Below are 19,207 nucleotides of genomic sequence, written 5' to 3'. Positions count from 1 at the left end.
CTCGGTTCAAAATTACGATTTTGCCCCGTTTAAATTTACATTTTTGCCATTAGTTTTGTTTTCTTCCTCCCAGGTAAATTACGATTTTGCCCGCAATTTACATTTACAATTTTGTCACCGGTTTTGTTTGCTTTCCCAGTCAAATTACGATTTTGCCCCCAGTGTATAACTACAGACACAAGATGGGAGAATAGTACCAGTCAGCTGTCTGACACTCCCCCATTGGCCCAACCAATTTACGATTTTATCCCCGCTTTAAAATTACAATTTTACCATTAGTTAAAAATTACGTTTTTACCCCTAGTTGAGTCTAAAAACAAATTTACATATCAAGTGTCAACTAAACATAATGGTGGTTAAATTTGAAACCTTTTTAAACTTATGGGGCCAAAAGTAATAGGGCTAGATCCCACTCAGAAGAAAAAAAAAAAAAACAAAGGGGAAGTTTGATCAGTTCTGTAAAAACTGGTTCGATCAAGCTATCTTTGTTAATCGGATCCATATCGACCCGACCCGAGATTGTCTTCTGCTCAAATTGCTCTGGTAAAAATCTAATTTCTTCGGTTTATTTTTGGTTATTTGTGTTTAGGGTTTATGGAGTTTTGCTTCAATTTGTTATCAATAACTATTGATTTTTGCCAATTGTGATTGATTTTATAATCAATTAGAGAAATTTTTACATTTTTAAGTTATCTGTTAGTCTAGGGCTGTAAACGAGCCGAACTTTCGTGAACCGTTCGGCGGGAAGTTCGTTTATGTTTGTTAGATTAGCTTAACGAAGGGACACGGACAAAAAATTTCGTTCGGTTAGCTTAGCGAACGAACACGAACAAAGGTCTCGTTCGTTCGACGGGCGTTCGTGAACGTTCGGTAATATGTTTGGTTACGTTCGTTCATGTTCGTACGTGTTCGTTTGATTATATTAAAAAAAAATAATAGATAATAAACCTTTTTTATTTAAACATATTGAAAACTTTGAAACCCTGTTTTTTTCTAAGTTAGCTAAAATTTGGACATTCATGACATTTTTTGGGTCAGTTATGTTTAAGTTAGTTAAACTTGATTCATCGTTTGGTGGTTGTAGTAAACTTCTTTTGTTTTGATTTATCATTTGATGGTTGTAGTTAACTACTTATGTCCAAAGTTTAAGGTTAACAATGTTTTTATTTTCAAGTTAAATGTTCGTTCACGTTCGTTTTTATTCGTCTGTGTTCGAGACCAGTGTTCACGAACATAAACTTATGTTCGGTATGCGTTCATGAACAGTTCGCGAACATGTTAATTTCCTTAACGAACGAACACGAACATGGCCTTGTTCGTGTTCGTTCGGTTCGATTACAACCCTATTTGTTACTAATTTTTATTATCATTGATAGATTTAGTTTTAGAAGTTGATCATGTGAGGGTAGGTGCTCAAATTAGTAAACTTTATGGAAATTGTATGGTAATCTTGGAAGTACATTGAAGAATAGTAGTAGTTTCCATATAGTGTTAAGTACCCGATTAACTCGACCCAAACAAATCATTACCGGAATACTTGAAAACCCATTAAAGCGATTGTTATTAGGGTCAGGTATCGGTTAGACCTTTAAATATCGAAAGCCCGAATAACCCGAATTACATCGGTCCAACTTTTGGCTTGTTATCAAGAATTCGTGAATACACGTTAACTTTCCAAATAGACCTTGCGCTCATTATTGCATGTTCCCTTTAGACTTATGTCAAAAATACATTTATTTCTGATACGACTTTGTACTCTGTCACCCGAGCAATTATATGTTACGTCTTGTCGTTGGGGCGTCGACGACATGGCACCCATCGCGACGGTGCGTAACTAAAGTTCACCGCGTCTCTAGTTTGTGCTTGTGTAGCACCTGCAGGGGCGGATGTACATACATATAAGGGGTAGCCTCCGCTACGGCTTGGCGCTCCGGCGGTAGTGTAAACTTAGTGTAAATTTTTGAAAAATTTGACGTTTTTTCGATTTCGTTACCGCTTATTTATAAAACGTTACCGCTTGGCGCGAATCCTAGATCCGCCACTGAGCACCTGGCCCCTATAGGCGAATAAATCGATCTTAGCTCTGACTCCTGACTCCTGTTGAAATGGAATAATGTGTGTACGCCTACACGCAGTGTCTCGGTACATGGACTAAGAGAACACAAATTGAAATTGGACGATTGCTTTACTAATTTAACGAATATGTTAAAACTGCGAATTGAGCGAAAATAATATCATCTTGCAGGTCAAGCAGTCATGGGCCGTTGGAGCGGAATATTAAAGGTTCCTTTGTTTCCTGGTAGCAGAAGTCATTACAAAGTTGCAACGTCTCTTTGTATATTGACTTCTTCGCAAAAGCCAGTTGTAAGTCTTCAAGAACCCCTCTTATTAATTTCTTTATTTTATATGCTAGCTTCTGTACTTTTATGATCAACGGTTAATGATGCTGCACCGAAATCTGAGTCGGACTTATTTGTTCGGTCGAGCTGCTCTTGAGTTTAGATTTAAGCTGCAATACATAAATAAACCTGTTAGAAGGTTACCTAAAATTGAGCATTTAATTTCTTAAATTTATATATACTTAATTATACGTTTATAAAAATTATACCTAAAATTGAGTATTATATTCTCTTAACTTGTCGTACGGTGTTGCTATACTTTAAAAAAGGGATCATTTTAAAGGTTTTTTGTGTTGTGCGTAAAGGTTGCGTTATTAGAAATGTGGTCGCGTGTTTATGTATATAGGTTGTGTGATTATGTATATAGGCTGCGTTTTTTTGCATGATTATGTCTAGGGCTGTAAACGAACCGAACGTTCAGCGAACAATTCGTGAACTGTTCGGCGGGAAGTTCGTTTATGTTCATTCGATTAGCTTAACAAACGAACACAAACAAAAAATTTCGTTCGGTTAGCTTAGCGAACGAACACGAACAAAAGTCTCGTTTGTTCATCTGCGTTCGTGAACGTTCGGTTACGTTCGTTCAGTTATGTTCGTTCGTGTTCGTTTGTTTATATTAAAATATTAATAAATAATAAACCTTTTATCTAAGCATATTGAAAACTTGAACCCCTATTTTTTCTAAGTTAGTTAGCTAAAATTTGGACATTCAAGACAGTTTTTGTGATAATTTTGTCGAAGTTAGTTAAACTTTGAATAATTATGTCATGTCTAAGTTGGTTAAACTCATAGTTGTTAATGGCGAATAGCGACAAATAGCGATAAGGTAGCTATATGCTACATAGCGAATAGCGATAAATAGCAGGCGGCTATTTCATAAATAGCGATACACTAGAAAAAAATTAAAAAAAATTATATGTATCTTATATCAAAATACTCTGGTATGTATGCTATTTTACATGTATATTTAACAAAAACCTAAAATTCAGCTATTTTATAGCTATATTTAATTGCTATTTATATTTAAAAAAAAAAGATGTTGCTAATCGCTATTACTGCTATCTATCGCTACATCCCTAATAGTGAGCCTTGACCTATACGCTACGTAGCGCGCTATAGCGATCGCTACGCTTGCTATTGACAATTATGGTTAAACTTGATTCATCGTTTGATGGTTGTAGTAGACTTCTTTTGTTTTGATTTATCATTTGATGGTTGTATTTAACTACTTCTGTCCAATGATTAAGGTTAAGAATGTTTTTATTTTTTATTTTCAAGTTAAATGTTTGTTTGCGTTCATTTTTATTCATTTGCATTCGAGATCAGTGTTCACGAACTGTTCGCGAACAATTGAACTTCCTTAACGAACGAACACGAACATAAATTTGTGTTCGGTATGCGTTCGTGAACATGTTAATTTCATGGCCTTGTTCGTGTTCGTTCGATTTGATTACATCCCTAATTATGTCGATAAGGTTTTGTGATTATTCCCCCACTTCATTCATTTCGCACGTAATACGAATTTCCTACGGGAACCGACCCTATATATATATATATATATAGGGCCAGGATCATTTCAGAACCATAAATATTTACAGAACTCGCAGAACTCCTAATAAACAATCTTTTTACTTATATATTTTTATGTTTAGGGTAATTTTATCATTTTTTTATATGTAATTTTATAATTACACATATTTAAACTAGTTTTTTTTACATATATGTAATTAGTTATGACATATATATAATTTTGACAATTAAACATATGTAAACTACTTTTAACATGTATGTAATTAAAGAAATACATATAATAGATGATAAAAAGATCCTAAATACAAAAACTTATATATAAAATGATTGTTTATTAGGAGTTCTGAAAGTTCTGTAGTAGTTCTGAAATGAACTCAACCCTATATATATATATATATATATATATATATATAGAGTAAGGTTAACATACAAAAAGCCTTATCATACATCACGTAGGAGACAATGGTAACCGTTGGATCAGAGGTATAATCACGCATGGGACCACATAATTACACATGGGACCACATAATCACGCATGGGACCACATAATCACGCATGGGATTATAATCACGCACGTTCTATGATAATAACGCACGTTATATTTTTTGTCATGTATGTTAATGTAGGTTAAGCCTTGAAGTACATTATACTTTCTCTCTCTCTCTCTATATATATATATATATATATAGGGAGCCGCTAGAATGAAAACCACCTCGAGTTGTAAGAACCGCGAGAACTACACCCCACGGAGCGCCGTTCGCCATGATTTTTTTTTTACAAGTAGATGTGTATATTATAAACACAGCCGTAAAAAATCATGGCGAACGGCGCTCCGTGGGGTGTAGTTTTTTACACCACAAGTTTGGTGAAAAAAAAAAAAGAAAAAAGAAAAAAAATTAAAAAACACCAAACTTGTGGTGTAAAAAACTACACCCCACGGAGCGCCGTTCGCCATGATTTTTTACGGCTGTGTTTATAATACACACATCTACTTGTAAAAAAAAATCATGGCGAACGGCGCTCCGTGGGGTGTAGTTCTCGCGGTTCTTACAACTCGAGGTGGTTCTCATTCTAGCAGCCCCCTATATATATATATATATATATATATAGGGTAGGGCTAGATAGAAAACCCTATATATATAAAAAACCCGAGAAAACCCAAGCTCCCGACATTTTTTTTTTTTGAAAAAAATAACACATGTAATATACATGTTTTTAAGACTTTTGGGCCAAAAAAATCAAAAAAGCGCCGAAGGGATATTTTAAAAAAAAAAAACAAGTTTCAGCAATTTTCAGCGAAATTATGGATTTTTTGCTTAACACGTGTTAGGAGCTGAAATTTGTTTATTTTTTTTAAAAAAATCCCTTCGGCGCTATTAACCGAAGTCATTAAGGCCTTGGGCCGGCCCTAGCTTAGTTAAATGTGTTTAGGGTTTTCCTCTTCTTGTCTATATATACTAGATCTTTCATTATGTAATTTTATAACAATATAATACAAATTCAGTTTACATTGTTTATTATGGCATCAGAGCCAGTCTAACCTAATTGCCGCCGACATCTCTGCCTCTCTTAACCTTTCTTTTTCGATCGGCTTTCTTCACCGATCGTCCTCCATCTTGCAGCCATGACACCTCCTATTACCCCCTTCACCAAAGCAGATAAAACAGCAAATAACTCTCACAAGTTTGCTTTTACCCTTACACCCACAAACTATGCCAATTGGCAGGCCATGATTCATCCTTTTCTTGTCACAAACGATTTATTCGGATACGTTGATGGCTCCATACCCTGCCCGCCAGAACTGGTCCAGCCTCCTTTAACCGAAAAATCATCTTCAGAGACATCTGAATCAGTCCCTAACCCTGGTCATCGAGCATGGATATCGAATGATGCACACATCCGCATGCTGATCTCTTCCACAATCTCAGAAAAGTGCTTTCAACATGTGCAGACCACAAAAACTTCTCGTGAATTATGGGAAGCACTCCGCCGAACCTATGCACCACAAACATCGGCTCGAGAATTTACTATCAGATCCCAGTTTTTACGTTTACAGATGCATGGTGATGAAACTACAACTGCGTATCTTGATCGAGCACAAGAATACGCCACCGCTCTTGCAAACATCGGTAAACCTATGGATGAAAAAGATATACTAATGCTTGTTGTTTCAGGTTTACGTGAAGAATATAATGGAGTCAAACAGATTCTCTTTTCTCGTGACTACACTGCTGTCTTCACTGAACTCCCTGCGCTTCTTGCTGATCACGAGTACATGATCAAGAAGCCAATCTCTGATGTTCCTCCGGTCCATGCCTTTACAGCTCATACTACACCATCGTCATCCATTCCTGATGAAACACTGCAAAGTCTTCAACAACTTGTTACAAAGTTAGGTTTTCAGCTTCAACCACAATCATCTTCATCTTCTGCATCCACGGCCAATTCTAATGGAGGCTCCTCCTCCAGCCCGTCGGCCTACTACACCTCTCGTGGTAGGGGCCGTGGGGGTAATGGTTTCAATCGTGGTGGTCGTTTCACTCAATCAAGGGGCACTTCTTACAACCGAGGAGGTTCTTCACAGTTTTCATGGGCATCAAATCAAAACACTGTGTACGGGTCGTGTAATAGGTGTGGCATTGGCCATCTTCCTACCCATTGCCCAAACAGGGACCCATCTACTATTCGTTCAAGGCAACCTATCTCTAACTTTACTGATTTCAGGTCTCAAAACTCACAATCTTGGATTACAGATACCGGCTCAAATTCACATGTTTCTCCAGATATGCAAGGGTTCGATTCTGCCCAGTCTTACTTCGGTGAGGACAACCTGCACGTTGGTAATGGTAAGGGTCTTCCTATTCTTCACATTGGTTACAAAAAAATCTTTTCCCCATCTAAAACCTATCACCTAAAGAATATTCTTCATGTTCCAGATATCAAACAAAATTTACTTTCTGTCCAAAAATTTTGCTTTGATAACAATGTCTATTTTGAATTTCACTCTACCTTTTTTTGTGTGAAGGACACGTTTACACATCATACCCTCCTCACGGGTCCAAGTAACGATGGGCTCTACTCCATTCGCTTTCCGTTCTCGCAGCCAGTTCCTAAAGTCGCTTTTTCAGCAAATAAAGCTTCCACACCCACATGGCATCAACGATTAGGGCATCCTCATTTTAGTTTATTCCGTTCTATGATTTCAAAATTTGATTTACCTGTACTAGACAAGTCTTTTAACATTCATTGTGAATCATGTTTAATTGGAAAATCTTCAAAGTTGCATTTACCACCTTCTGATTATAAAACATCTAATATATTTGATCTACTCTTTTGTGATGTTTGGGGTCCTGCTCCTGTACCCTCATTTGATGGCCACAATTACTTTCTCCTAATCGTTGATCACTTTACAAAATTCATGTGGATTTTTCCCATAAAACAAAAATCGGATGTACTAGACACTTTTAAACGTTTTATAATAATGGTTGAACGACAGTTCTCCACTAAAATTAAAGCGGTACAATCCGATTGGGGAGGAGAGTTCCGACAACTCTCTTCATTTTTTAAACAAATTGGCATAAATCATCGTATCTCGTGTCCTCACACCAGTGAGCAAAACGGCACGGTTGAACGACGACATCGACATGTCGTTGAAACGGGCCTTACTCTCATGGCCCAATCTCGTGTGCCTTCTCGTTTTTGGCATTTTGCATATGACACCGCGGTTTATCTAATCAATAGAATGCCATCTAGAACCACCGCCAACCTTTCTCCTTTTGAACACCTTTTTAAAATTCAACCCGACTTCTCCTTTTTACGGGTTTTTGGATGCCAATGCTTTCCCCATCTCCGTGCGTACAATCCAAACAAAATGGATTTCCGCTCCGTCTCGTGTGTTTTTCTAGGCTATAGTCCATCCCATCATGGCTATCGCTGCTTCGATCCGATTCATGAACGTTTGTACATCGCGCGTCACGTTCGGTTTATTGAAAGTGCCTTTCCTTTCCATACACCGCCATCTGAACCAACAACACAACCTACACCCACCTCTAATCCGTATGTCTCCTCTTACCCGGATGGTCCTACTTTTCCAACCGAACAGCCTACTCCGCCACAAACCAGTGCAGCAGCTTCTTCATCTCCACCTTCATCTCCTCACACAACCGCATCTCCGGTGGCTGACCTTCCTGATCCGCCGCTTCCTGAAACTTCCTCATCGGCTCCTGTCGGGCAGCCTCCATCTCCACCACTACAAACCTATTCCCGTCGCACATCATCCACAATTCCCGCATTCAATAAATTCACTTCCACGGATCAGTCTCAACCCACTTCCACTCAGCCGTCTTCTACCTCACAAACAGATTCAAATCAGCCGCCTCCTAACTCAAATCGTGCTCGTCCCAGCCACCTTCGTCAAAACGTGAAACCTCCACAAAAATATAATCCTTCCGCTTATCATGCAACCACTGCGCCAGAAACCGAACCCGTAACCTTTACCAACGCAAATGGCAATCCTCAGTGGCGTAAGGCTATGGCCGAAGAGTTCTCTGCACTATTAAAGAATGGAACATGGACATTAGTTCCTCGTGATCCAAATTATCATGTTATAAATTGCAAATGGGTGTACAGGATTAAACGTGATCAAACAGGGGCGGTCAGTCGATATAAAGCACGTTTAGTTGCCAAGGGATACAATCAACAAGAGGGTGTTGATTATAACGAAACTTTTAGTCCTGTTGTGAAACCTGCTACCATTCGCACCGTCTTATCTTTGGCAGTTACTCAGAAGTGGTCACTCAGACAATTAGATGTTCAAAATGCTTTTCTAAATGGTAATTTGCAGGAAACAGTGTATATGCAGCAGCCTCAAGGATTTGTTGATCCTCATTACCCAGATCATGTGTGTTTGCTTCGCCGTTCCCTTTACGGTCTTAAGCAGGCTCCTCGGGCCTGGTTTGAACGGCTTTGTTCGGCTCTTGGTTCGCTTGGATTCTATGGCTCTAAAACGGATCCTTCACTGTTTATATATTCACATCATGGGACACTTCTTTATATGCTCGTTTATGTTGATGACATTATTCTTACAGGGAACAATGACAGGGCTATTGATCAGGTTGTAAAACGTCTTGGCGCCACCTTTTCTTTACAAGATATGGGCCCTTTGTCTTACTTTCTCGGTGTGGAGGTTGTGCGTCAGGGTTCTGATATTATTTTATCTCAACGGAAATATATTCAGGATATACTTGCTCGTGCAAATTTGTTGTCGGCCAAACCTGTTCACTCTCCTTGTACTACCACATCATCCCTGTCTCTTGGTGACAGTCCAGCCTTCTCGGATCCGGTACGGTATCGCCAACTTGTGGGTGCATTACAGTATGTCACTCTCTCTCGTCCAGACATCTCCTTTGCTGTTAATAAGGTTTGTCAGTTCATGCACTCTCCCACAGAAAATCACTGGTCTGCGGTTAAAAGGATTTTGCGGTTTCTTCTTGGAACTATCAATCATGGTTTGCTGATCTCTCATTCATCACCGATTCATCTTCATGCCTATGCTGATTCGCATAACAGTTACATTCAGGCTTACTCAGATGCAGATTGGGCTGGTTGCCCTGATGACCGTCGATCCACGGGGGGATTTGCCATCTATCTCGGGAATAATCTAGTGTCTTGGTCTGCCAGAAAACAAAAGACTGTATCGAGGTCATCAACCGAATCTGAATACAAAGCTATGGCCGATACCGTCTCAGAGCTTGTTTGGCTTGAAACTCTTCTTCGTGAGTTACATGTTATAATGAAGGCTGCTCCTACTCTTTGGTGTGATAACTTGGGAGCTACTTATCTTTCCAGAAATCCAGTTTTCCATGCTAGAACCAAACATATTGAAGTTGATTATCACACTGTTCGTGAACGTGTTGCTCGGGGTCAACTGATGGTTAGATTCATATCTACAAAGGATCAGATTGCAGACATTTTCACAAAACCACTTCCGACTGATCGATTTGCTTTACTAAAGACCAAGCTTAAAGTCAGTTCCCGCCATTAGCTTGAGGGGGAGTATTAACCGAAGTCATTAAGGCCTTGGGCCGGCCCTAGCTTAGTTAAATGTGTTTAGGGTTTTCCTCTTCTTGTCTATATATACTAGATCTTTCATTATGTAATTTTATAACAATATAATACAAATTCAGTTTACATTGTTTATTAGGCGCTTTTTTGTTTTTTTTGGCCCAAAACATGTATATTACATGTGTAATTTTTTTCAAAAAAAAAAATGTCGGGAGGTTGGGTAAAAATGGCTTCCCATTTGGGTTTCCAGAGTTTTCTAAGAATTTTAGGGTTTTTTATCTAGCATTATCCTATATATATATATATATATATATATATATATATATATATATATATATATATATAGGGGAAGGATAAATCGAAAACCCACTTGAGTTGAGAAAACTCAGAAAACCTTTGTAAAAAAACCATGTAAACTCAAGATACATTTCTAAAAAAAATAGGAAATGTAATATACATATATTTGAACATTTTAAAAAAAGAAACACAAAAAAACACCAAGTAGTTTTTTTTAAAAAAATGTTACAAAATTTCAGGTTACATAATATGTATGTCCATAAAAATGTAACATATAAATTTTCAACATTTTTTTAAAAAAAAATAGTAAGCGTTTTTTTCATTTTTTTTCATAAATAGGTCCGTGTACATTTATATTACATTTCCTATTTTTTTTAGAAAAAAATAAAAATGTTACATAGGGTTTATTTGGGTTTTCTCAACTCACATGGGTTTTCGATTTATCTTTCCCCTATATATATATATATATATATATATATATATATATGTAGTTAAAGGGTTAAATACAAAAGGCTCTTAACGTGCGACGGTACGCGACCACCAATAAAACGTGCGTAATTATGCAAATAATGTGCGTGATTAGGGTTAACCCAACCCATGCGTTATTATGCAAATAACGTGCGTACTTGGGTTTAACCCAACCCATGCGTATAAGGGGTGAGGGAACGTAGTAGAGCGATAGAGCCGCCATCAAACAGAATGTACTAAAGTGGGTAACCCTGATGGGCTAGTTCAGGCCCAATGGGGGCCCAAACTATACTTACCGGGCCTACATATTAAACCCAGATTAGGACATACAGCATCAGTAAACAAAGCTTAAATTCTGATTAGTTTTCCGTCGAACCCTTAAGATATAATTGAACCAGTAATCAATGGCATTGGCGAAGCTTTGAAGGGGCCTGGAGGGGCGCCCGACCCCCCGAACTTTTCGCTCATTAGTGTTATATATGTAGTTTTCGTATAGAAATTTTTGGGTATATACGTTTTCGACCCCCCGATTCTATAGAAATTTTGGGTATATACGTTTTCCGACCCCCCCCCCCCCGGTCAAAAACGTCAAGCTTCACCACTGATCAATGGTATGGTATGTTACCTGAGATATGCAGGTACCTTCTATGAACGCTATTTTCTTCAACGGTGACAGAGTCAGAGGAACAGGGAATCCAGTGATCGAAAAGCTATCAGATCTTGAAGCGATTGCCGAAATTATCGTTTCAAAACTCGGTGAAGACTGTAACGTTTGGGTTATCGAAGCTTCTAAGTTTAATGGACCATTTGCCGTTTATAAGGACTTCATCCCGTCAGTAAACAAGTGGGGCGAACCCAGCTCATACGATCCAACCGGAGATCCGGCTTGTACGTCCACTGTTTCACTGTTGTCGAGCTGTCTCAAAGAGGTAATAGTAACATCAAAAGTTTTAATATTAAAAAAAGAGTTAAATGCTATTTTAGTCCCTGTGGTTTGGGCCATTTTGCCAGTTTAGTCCAAAGGTTTCATTTTTAACCTGTGGGTTCAAAAAGGTTTCACAGTTGCCATTTTAGTCCACTTGGATAACTTCATCCATTTTTTCTGTTAACGAGAAGGTCAATTCGGTCATTTCGTATGTAATTCTGTTAACTAAAAGGGCAATTCAGCCATATAAAATGACCGAATTGGCCTTCTCGTTAACAAAAAAAATGAATGAAGTTATCCCAGTGGACTAAAATGGCAACTGTGAAATCTTTTTGGACCCACAGGTTAAAAATGAAACCTTTGGACTAAACTGGCAAAATGGCCCAAACCACAGGGACTAAAATGGCATTTAACTCTTAAAAAAAATTTATATCTGATTAGATGTGGTAGTTTCAAGTTTCAACCATTTACTTATGAATGGGTCGATATGGGTTATGCTTTATCTCAAACGGGTCAATCTAAAAGAAAACGTAGCTAAAAGGAGAATTACAATTTAGAAAGAGTTAATTACTGTTTTCGTCCCTATGGTTTGTCAAAAATCACTATTTCAGTCCATTAGTTTAAAAATTGCGATTTCAGTCCCTGTGGTTTCACTTTCGTAACCATTTCAGTCCACCTCGTAACCATTTCAGTCCATGTACTTACATAATAAATGGATTGAAATCGTTACGAAAGTGAAACCACAGGGACTGAAATGGTTACAAAAGTGAAACCACAGGGACTGAAATCGCAATTTTTAAACTAATGGACTGAAATAGTGATTTTTGACAAACCATAGGGACGAAAACAGTAATTAACTCATTTAGAAAAAGAATAGCTAAAAGCGGAACGGGTCAAAAAGGTTGAAAATCGTGCGCAATTAGGCCTGTAAATGAACCGAACAGACACGAACAAAGGCATGTTCATGTTCGTTCATTAAACTTTAACCGAACACGAGCACAAACATATAATCGAACGCATTTTTTTGTTCATGTTCGTTTGTTAAGAAAATGGGCATGTTCGTGTTCGTTTATGTTCGTTCGTTTAAAACCTAAACAAACAGTTTACGAACATAAACAAACAAACTTAAACGAACATAATTTAAAAAAACTATAAACAACACATATGAACATAATTGAAGAAACATAAAACACAAATGAACATAATTTACTAAACATAAACGAACATAAAGTAATTTTTTGTATAAATTAGTGATTAATTACAATAACCCATTTTTATTTGGGGTATTAGATTTTATCACCCTCAACTATTTGTTATTGGCCGCTGCCACCCTCAACTATCACTTTGACGCCCGTCACTCCAAACTTAACACTTAGTGTGTTCTGTCACCGCGTCGTTAACTGATCACTAACTTTTGATTCTGTTACTACACTTTTTGGGGTGTCATAGGGATCTTGGGAAGGTTTTAGGGATATTAGGACACCCCCAAAAGTATAGTAATAGGATCAAAAGTTAGTGATCTGGTGACAGAACACACTAAGTGTTAAGTTGGGGGTGGCGGGCGTCAAAGTGATAGTTGGGGGTGGCAGCAGCCAATGGCCAATAGTTAAGGGTGATAAAATCATTAACCCTTTTTATTTCTAGGAAACCCAGTTACCAATTAGTTATATTAATACAAGTAGTTAGAAAATTACTTTTGTGTTTAATATGTGTATAAATATAACTACTTATGTACTTTAATTAAAACGAACACGAATGCACATAAACGGACGTTCACGAACATAAAAGAACGAACAAAACATGCGTTCATGTCCTTTCGTTTAATTAAATGAACAAAAAAATGTGTTCATCTTCGTTCGTTTATTAAATAAACGAACTTCCCGCCGAACAAGTCCACATACAGTTCATGAACGTTCGGTTCGTTTACAGGCCTATGCGCAGTGTAATACTTAATTGTATACAGCCTCGTGAATCATTTTATTCAAAGATTTTGGATAATTATTCTAAATACATTGCTTTTTTAATTTACGTATATTTTTTTTTAAAAGGACAAAACGCTTACGGGTCAACCCAATCACATCTGGTTGCGTGATCGAATTTTCAGGTTAATAATACCCTTTCGAGTAGAAACGAGGAATCATGTGGCGGTGAAGCCCTCGGGTCATGTTTATCTCACCCGAAAACATTACTCTTCGGATTCAGCAAGGGCGGAACCGTAATTAACCAGCTAGTCACCGAGCTCGCCTTCTCTGACGTAAAGTCAAACACACTTTCCTCCCAACACGAGACCAACATCATCATACCGACTTCAAAAGAAAGTCTTTTAAACAGCATAACCGAAATCCATTATGTGGATGTTGGGTTAAACTCTAGTGGAGCATACATTACCGACCAAGATGTTATCGAAAGAGTCTCTAAACGTATTTCAGAACGAGCGTTGGGGATTCGTTTCGTGCTTCATGGCACACCGAGACAGTGGCGGGATAGTATGCGGGTTTGGATCGGGAAGGAAAAGGACACGATGGTCAATCTGCTTGATGTCGAATCGCGAAAGAGTGGTGGGAAGTTGAGTTTTTGTGAAAGGTTTTATTTTGGTGATAAGATGGCTAATATGCAGATGCACTTTGAAGTTATTGAGAAAATGGATGTTAGTTGAGTGATCTGATCTTGGTTAAATGATACATTGATCACTTTGTTAGTGCATTAGATTAGTTAGTTAATGTTAGTTAGTGTCGCACTCACGGTTTTCGAGGCGTGAATTATGTTGGATTTACATAATGTTTACTGAGAATAAAAACTATGTTGAGAAGTAAAAAAATTAACTTTTTTTTTTTACTTTTTTACATTTTTGAATATTTTTACCCGACCCGTTTTGACTTGTAGAAAAGTAGAGGGGCCATTTTATATACATCTTTTACAATTTGTGACATAACTAGAGCTAAGCCCCCTCCTACGTTTTGACTGGGGCGTAAAACCGTGCCAAATAGTACCAACGACTACCAATACTGAAGTTGCGGCGTTAATGTGAAGAAATTAGACCGAAATGTAAAACATAAAAAAGAATAACTAAGTCGATCTAGGACTCGTGCGTTGTGACGGACCTGTCAAACGTGAAAAGATAGATGTAAAAACGTTGAACCAGACACACACGTTGCGCCATGTTAACTCGCACATTCTCTAACGAAACGTAAAAAAAACGCTGAACCACACAATCACGTTGCGCCGTGTTAACTCGCAAAATTTAGATTGAAAGTAAAACGGAAATTTGCGAAAGATGAAAAGTATTGGGACCAAAGTTGACTGTAAAAAATTGTGAGATTAAATAGCAAAAGATGAAAACTTTTGGGTTAAAAGTAAAATATCAAGTTTTGTGAGGTTAAATTACAAAAGATAAAAAGTTTTGAGTTAAACGTAAAATATCAAGTTTTCTGAGGTAAAATTACAAAAGATAAAAAGTTTTTGGTTAAAGGAAAAAAAAACAAATTTTTTTAACCACTCTAAGACCACCCGTAGTGGGGCATTATTTTTGAAAAAAATCCAAAAAAAACGCCCCCCTCCCCATTACATAGGGTGTTATGGGGCAGTTTTTTTGAAAAAAAATTGGCTTGGCGTTTTTAAAACCACGCCTAAAAGAGATTGTGATGGGTTAACTGGGTTTGACTGGCCAATGAGAAACTAGCTTGTTTTTTTTTTTTTTTATAAAAAAACGCCTAAAAGGGATTATTGGGCATTATTCACACTACGCCACTTTTGCAATAACGTCCCATGCTGACTGGATTGCCACGTGTCGGATAATGCCCCATGGTGGGGGCATTATTTTTCTTAACCACTACACATGGTCTAAGTCATTATGCATGGAAAAGTTGTGAATTAATACTATGTAAGTGAGGTTAAATTATAAAAAGTTTTTGGTTAAAAGGTAAAAAAAAAAACAATTTTTTTAACCACTCTAAGACCACCCGTAGTGGGGCGTGTTTTTTAGAAAAAATTGCAAAAAAACGCCCGGAAACGCCCCCACCCCCATTACGGCCGGCGTTTTCCGGCGTTATTTTTGAAAATTTTTGTTGCTGGCGTTTTATTTAAAACGCTCAAATTGCTTTGTATATATTTTGACCCACCAATCACTTTTGAGATGCCTCTGACAACCACTTTTGTCCACCAATGACTTTTGAGATACCTACATGCCTCAATTCCGACACTTCACTTTTCAACCTGACATCCATTTGTTTTTTTTTTTTGCATTAAAAATAATATGGGCGTTATTGGAATAATGTCCCACTACGCCACTTTTGCTATAATGCTCAACGCTGACTAGGATGTCATGTGTTGGATAATGCCCCATGATCGAGGCATTATTTTTGTTCACCACTATGGGTGGTCTAAGTCATTATGCATGGAAAAGTTGTGAATTAATAGTTTAATTAATACTATGTAAATAAATTTGGAATAGTTTTTCTTTTTTTTTTTGGTGGTTGTGTTGTCCCTGAATCAATTGTCATTTTGACTACTTTCTTGTTCTTTTTATGTAAAACTTAATTTTGTTAATGGAGGTGGACAACGATTATAACATGTTAAAAACATAGGGACGAAAGGAAGCTACATTCCCAAAAATATATTACATTGAAATGTATCTAATTATCTATATTTGAATTGAATAATTCAACTATATTGAATATGAAAAATTTGTATAATTTGACAACGACTTGACTTTTAAACTGTCCTTTCGTTATGTAGTAATTGGATTTCACAGAAGTATGCATTTCTATTTTGATGTGCATATGGAAAACAAGTCTAGAAAGTATTGTTGTTACTTTGATTAATTTTTTCAATTTTCTAGTAAATTCTTCATGATCTCAAATATAATTGAGCAACTATAGAATCTTTGATCCCATTTCATGTCAAAACATCTCAATCTTTACTAGCTTGAGTCAACCCTCCCCCCCCCCCCCCCCCTTGTTATCACGAAGCTGTCTTGTGAGGTCCCGTGCGACGTCATTGGGAGCCTGAGGACCAGCATATCTGTCTTGCTTATGATCATGGGTCAGTGGTTTGCGCAACTCCAAACACGTGGGAATCAAGTAGTGCAAGCACTTCTAGGGTACATAGTAACCGTGCAAAGACTCATCAGGGAGTGACCCTAACTCTCAACCAGAAGGACCCTAGAAGGGTCAAAACTTACGGGTACACTTTCATTAATCGTTGAGATACTCCCTAAAGATATACAGTAGTCAGAACCCCACATGGTTAAGTTCAAAATCAAGTAGATATAATCTTCCAACATTTAGCATGTAACATTTGCAAACTAGTCTACTAGGAGGGAGACGGTGTTCAATGTCTGGTTTCAAGCTGATTAAACCAAGAACCAAACTGAATCAAAATGATTTAAACCAAAACCAGGTATATATTTAATTTTGTATAGTTTTAAACTTAAACCAAATTAGGTAATCGATTTGCGGTTCTAGAAAACCCAATCCGGTTAACCAAGGAACATGAATTACATATGTTGGGGTATTGATTTTTCTATTTGTACATCATATGACCTATTACAAAACTGAGGAAACTGAACTCCAAACCAATAAAAACTCATCTAGTTAAAACTTTTTTTTTTTAACAGGAACCAAACCAAAATAGAATTCGGTTTCAGTTCAATTTTGCCTACTTTGAATTCGTTCGGTTTGCTTCTCAATTTAGACTACAAAAATTTAAACCAAAAAAACCCAATCCGTTTAGCACCACCAAGTCTCAGCTTTAATTTTTTACTTCTAAACTAGGTTTAAAGAAAAGTTCTGTGTTGCGGCGAGTTTCTTTTGTTATTTAGTATGTGTTTACATGTGTTTTGAAATCACTACGAGCGTGTTGCGAACGGAACTGCTGACAATAATAAAAAGAAAATGTATAAAAAAAAAACACTAAAAGATAACCCAAAGAAAATCAACCAAAAAAGTTGTATGGTAACGATGTTGTTCGTATGAAACACGTGGTCAAAGATGGGCAAATTGTTTTGGGTACTGGTACCAAATTTGCCGAACCGAAAGATCTTAAGTACCAATTTGGTACCGATTTTTGGCGTTCCTGGTACCGGTTCACAACCGTTTTTTACCTTCATATACCGGTACCGTAACTGGTGTTCTGTATCGGTTGGCACCGAGCTCATCCCTACCCCTGAAACTAAAAACGAAAAAAAATAAAGTTAAAGAAAATCAACAAAAAAAGTTGTACGATACTGTTGTTCGTACGGTAACCGTGATCAGGGATGAGCAAATGGTATCGGGTAGCAACATTGAATTTCCGGAACCAAAAGATTTCCAATATGTACTGATACCGAACAGGACCGTCCGGTATTTTCAATACCAGTACTGGTTCGATACCGGTTGATACTAAGATTCTCCCAACCCCTGATATTAAATAAAGGATTAAAGTTTAAAAGTAAAGAAAATATCTATATATTATAATATTAAAATAGTAAAAATATAAAAAAAAAACTATATATTATTATAATATTAAAATCACTATTCATTTCAATTCGTTTAGTAATATAATAATAATAATAATAATAATAATAATAATAATAATTTGTAAATGACTAAGAATCTTATGAATCTACTCAAATATGTTTTTACAATACACCATATTCAAAATTATTTGATTTATTCAATGACATTTTTATCGTAATATAACTTCAGATGTGACAAAATATTTAGGTATTGTCCGTTTCATGGATCGTAAGGGAATTGGAATAGGAATTCGCGCAGAAATTTAAATTTAATTTGTAATTTAGGTGTGTTTGTTTTGCAAAATGGAAAAATTTGGGACAATCCCATATTTCCTCTTAAAAAACTTCTTAAGTGCGTATTTACCCAACTTAAAATTAAAATTGCATATATCCCCTTCTTTAACTAATTAAATTGCAAATTTATCTATTTTGATTTATTCATTAAAAAAGTCATATAATGACTTTTTTACCTTTATTTTTACTGAAACTTTAAAGAACTACATATTTATTCAGTTTTACTAGTTTTTGTGGTTTTTTCACAATTCTTTTTGTTTTTAATTTTTTACGTTTTGCTAGTTAGTTTTTTTGTTGTTGTTTTTTTTTCTTTCTACTAAGTTATTTATTTTACTAAGATATATCTAGGGGTGTTTGTGATTTTCAGCTGATTTATAAATTATATACATTAAAATACGTTTAATGATTAAAAGAAAAAACACAAAACAAATAACTTAGTAAAAAACTAACTAGAATGATTTTCACCGGATTTATAAATATACTAGGTTATAGCCCGCGTGTACACGCGGTTTAACATATGAAGATACTTTGAATTTGTTCAGATTTAATGAAAACTAAATGAAAATAAATTCAATATTAATAATATAAACTTAAAATTGTATTTGTTCAATACACTTCTCAAACTTATTATATATTGAATAAATCCACAACTGAAGTGTAATCACTTGGGCCTCACCTTCATTGACAGTGCCATGATTTGTTTGTAACTTGTAATACACATTAGCAGTACCAGCAGTT

General features: G+C 36.5%; 1 protein-coding gene across 1 annotated transcript; it reads left to right on the top strand.

Annotated features, from left to right (window-relative positions):
- The first annotated feature begins 401 nt into the window (after positions 1 to 401).
- On the top strand, positions 402 to 14,516 carry LOC110900106. The gene is made up of 4 exons (XM_022147009.2): positions 402 to 543; positions 2,246 to 2,364; positions 11,396 to 11,686; positions 13,787 to 14,516. The coding sequence occupies exons 2-4, from the start codon at positions 2,257 to 2,259 to the stop codon at positions 14,336 to 14,338; spliced, it is 951 nt and encodes a 316-aa protein (XP_022002701.1). The 5' UTR covers positions 402 to 543; positions 2,246 to 2,256; the 3' UTR covers positions 14,339 to 14,516.
- Positions 14,517 to 19,207: the final 4,691 nt, after the last annotated feature.

This window comes from Helianthus annuus, chromosome 13 (assembly GCF_002127325.2).
Source record: "Helianthus annuus cultivar XRQ/B chromosome 13, HanXRQr2.0-SUNRISE, whole genome shotgun sequence".
Taxonomy (NCBI): Eukaryota; Viridiplantae; Streptophyta; class Magnoliopsida; order Asterales; family Asteraceae; genus Helianthus; species Helianthus annuus.
Note: the sequence above shows the minus strand (reverse complement) of the source record. Positions and strands in the feature narration are given on the sequence as shown.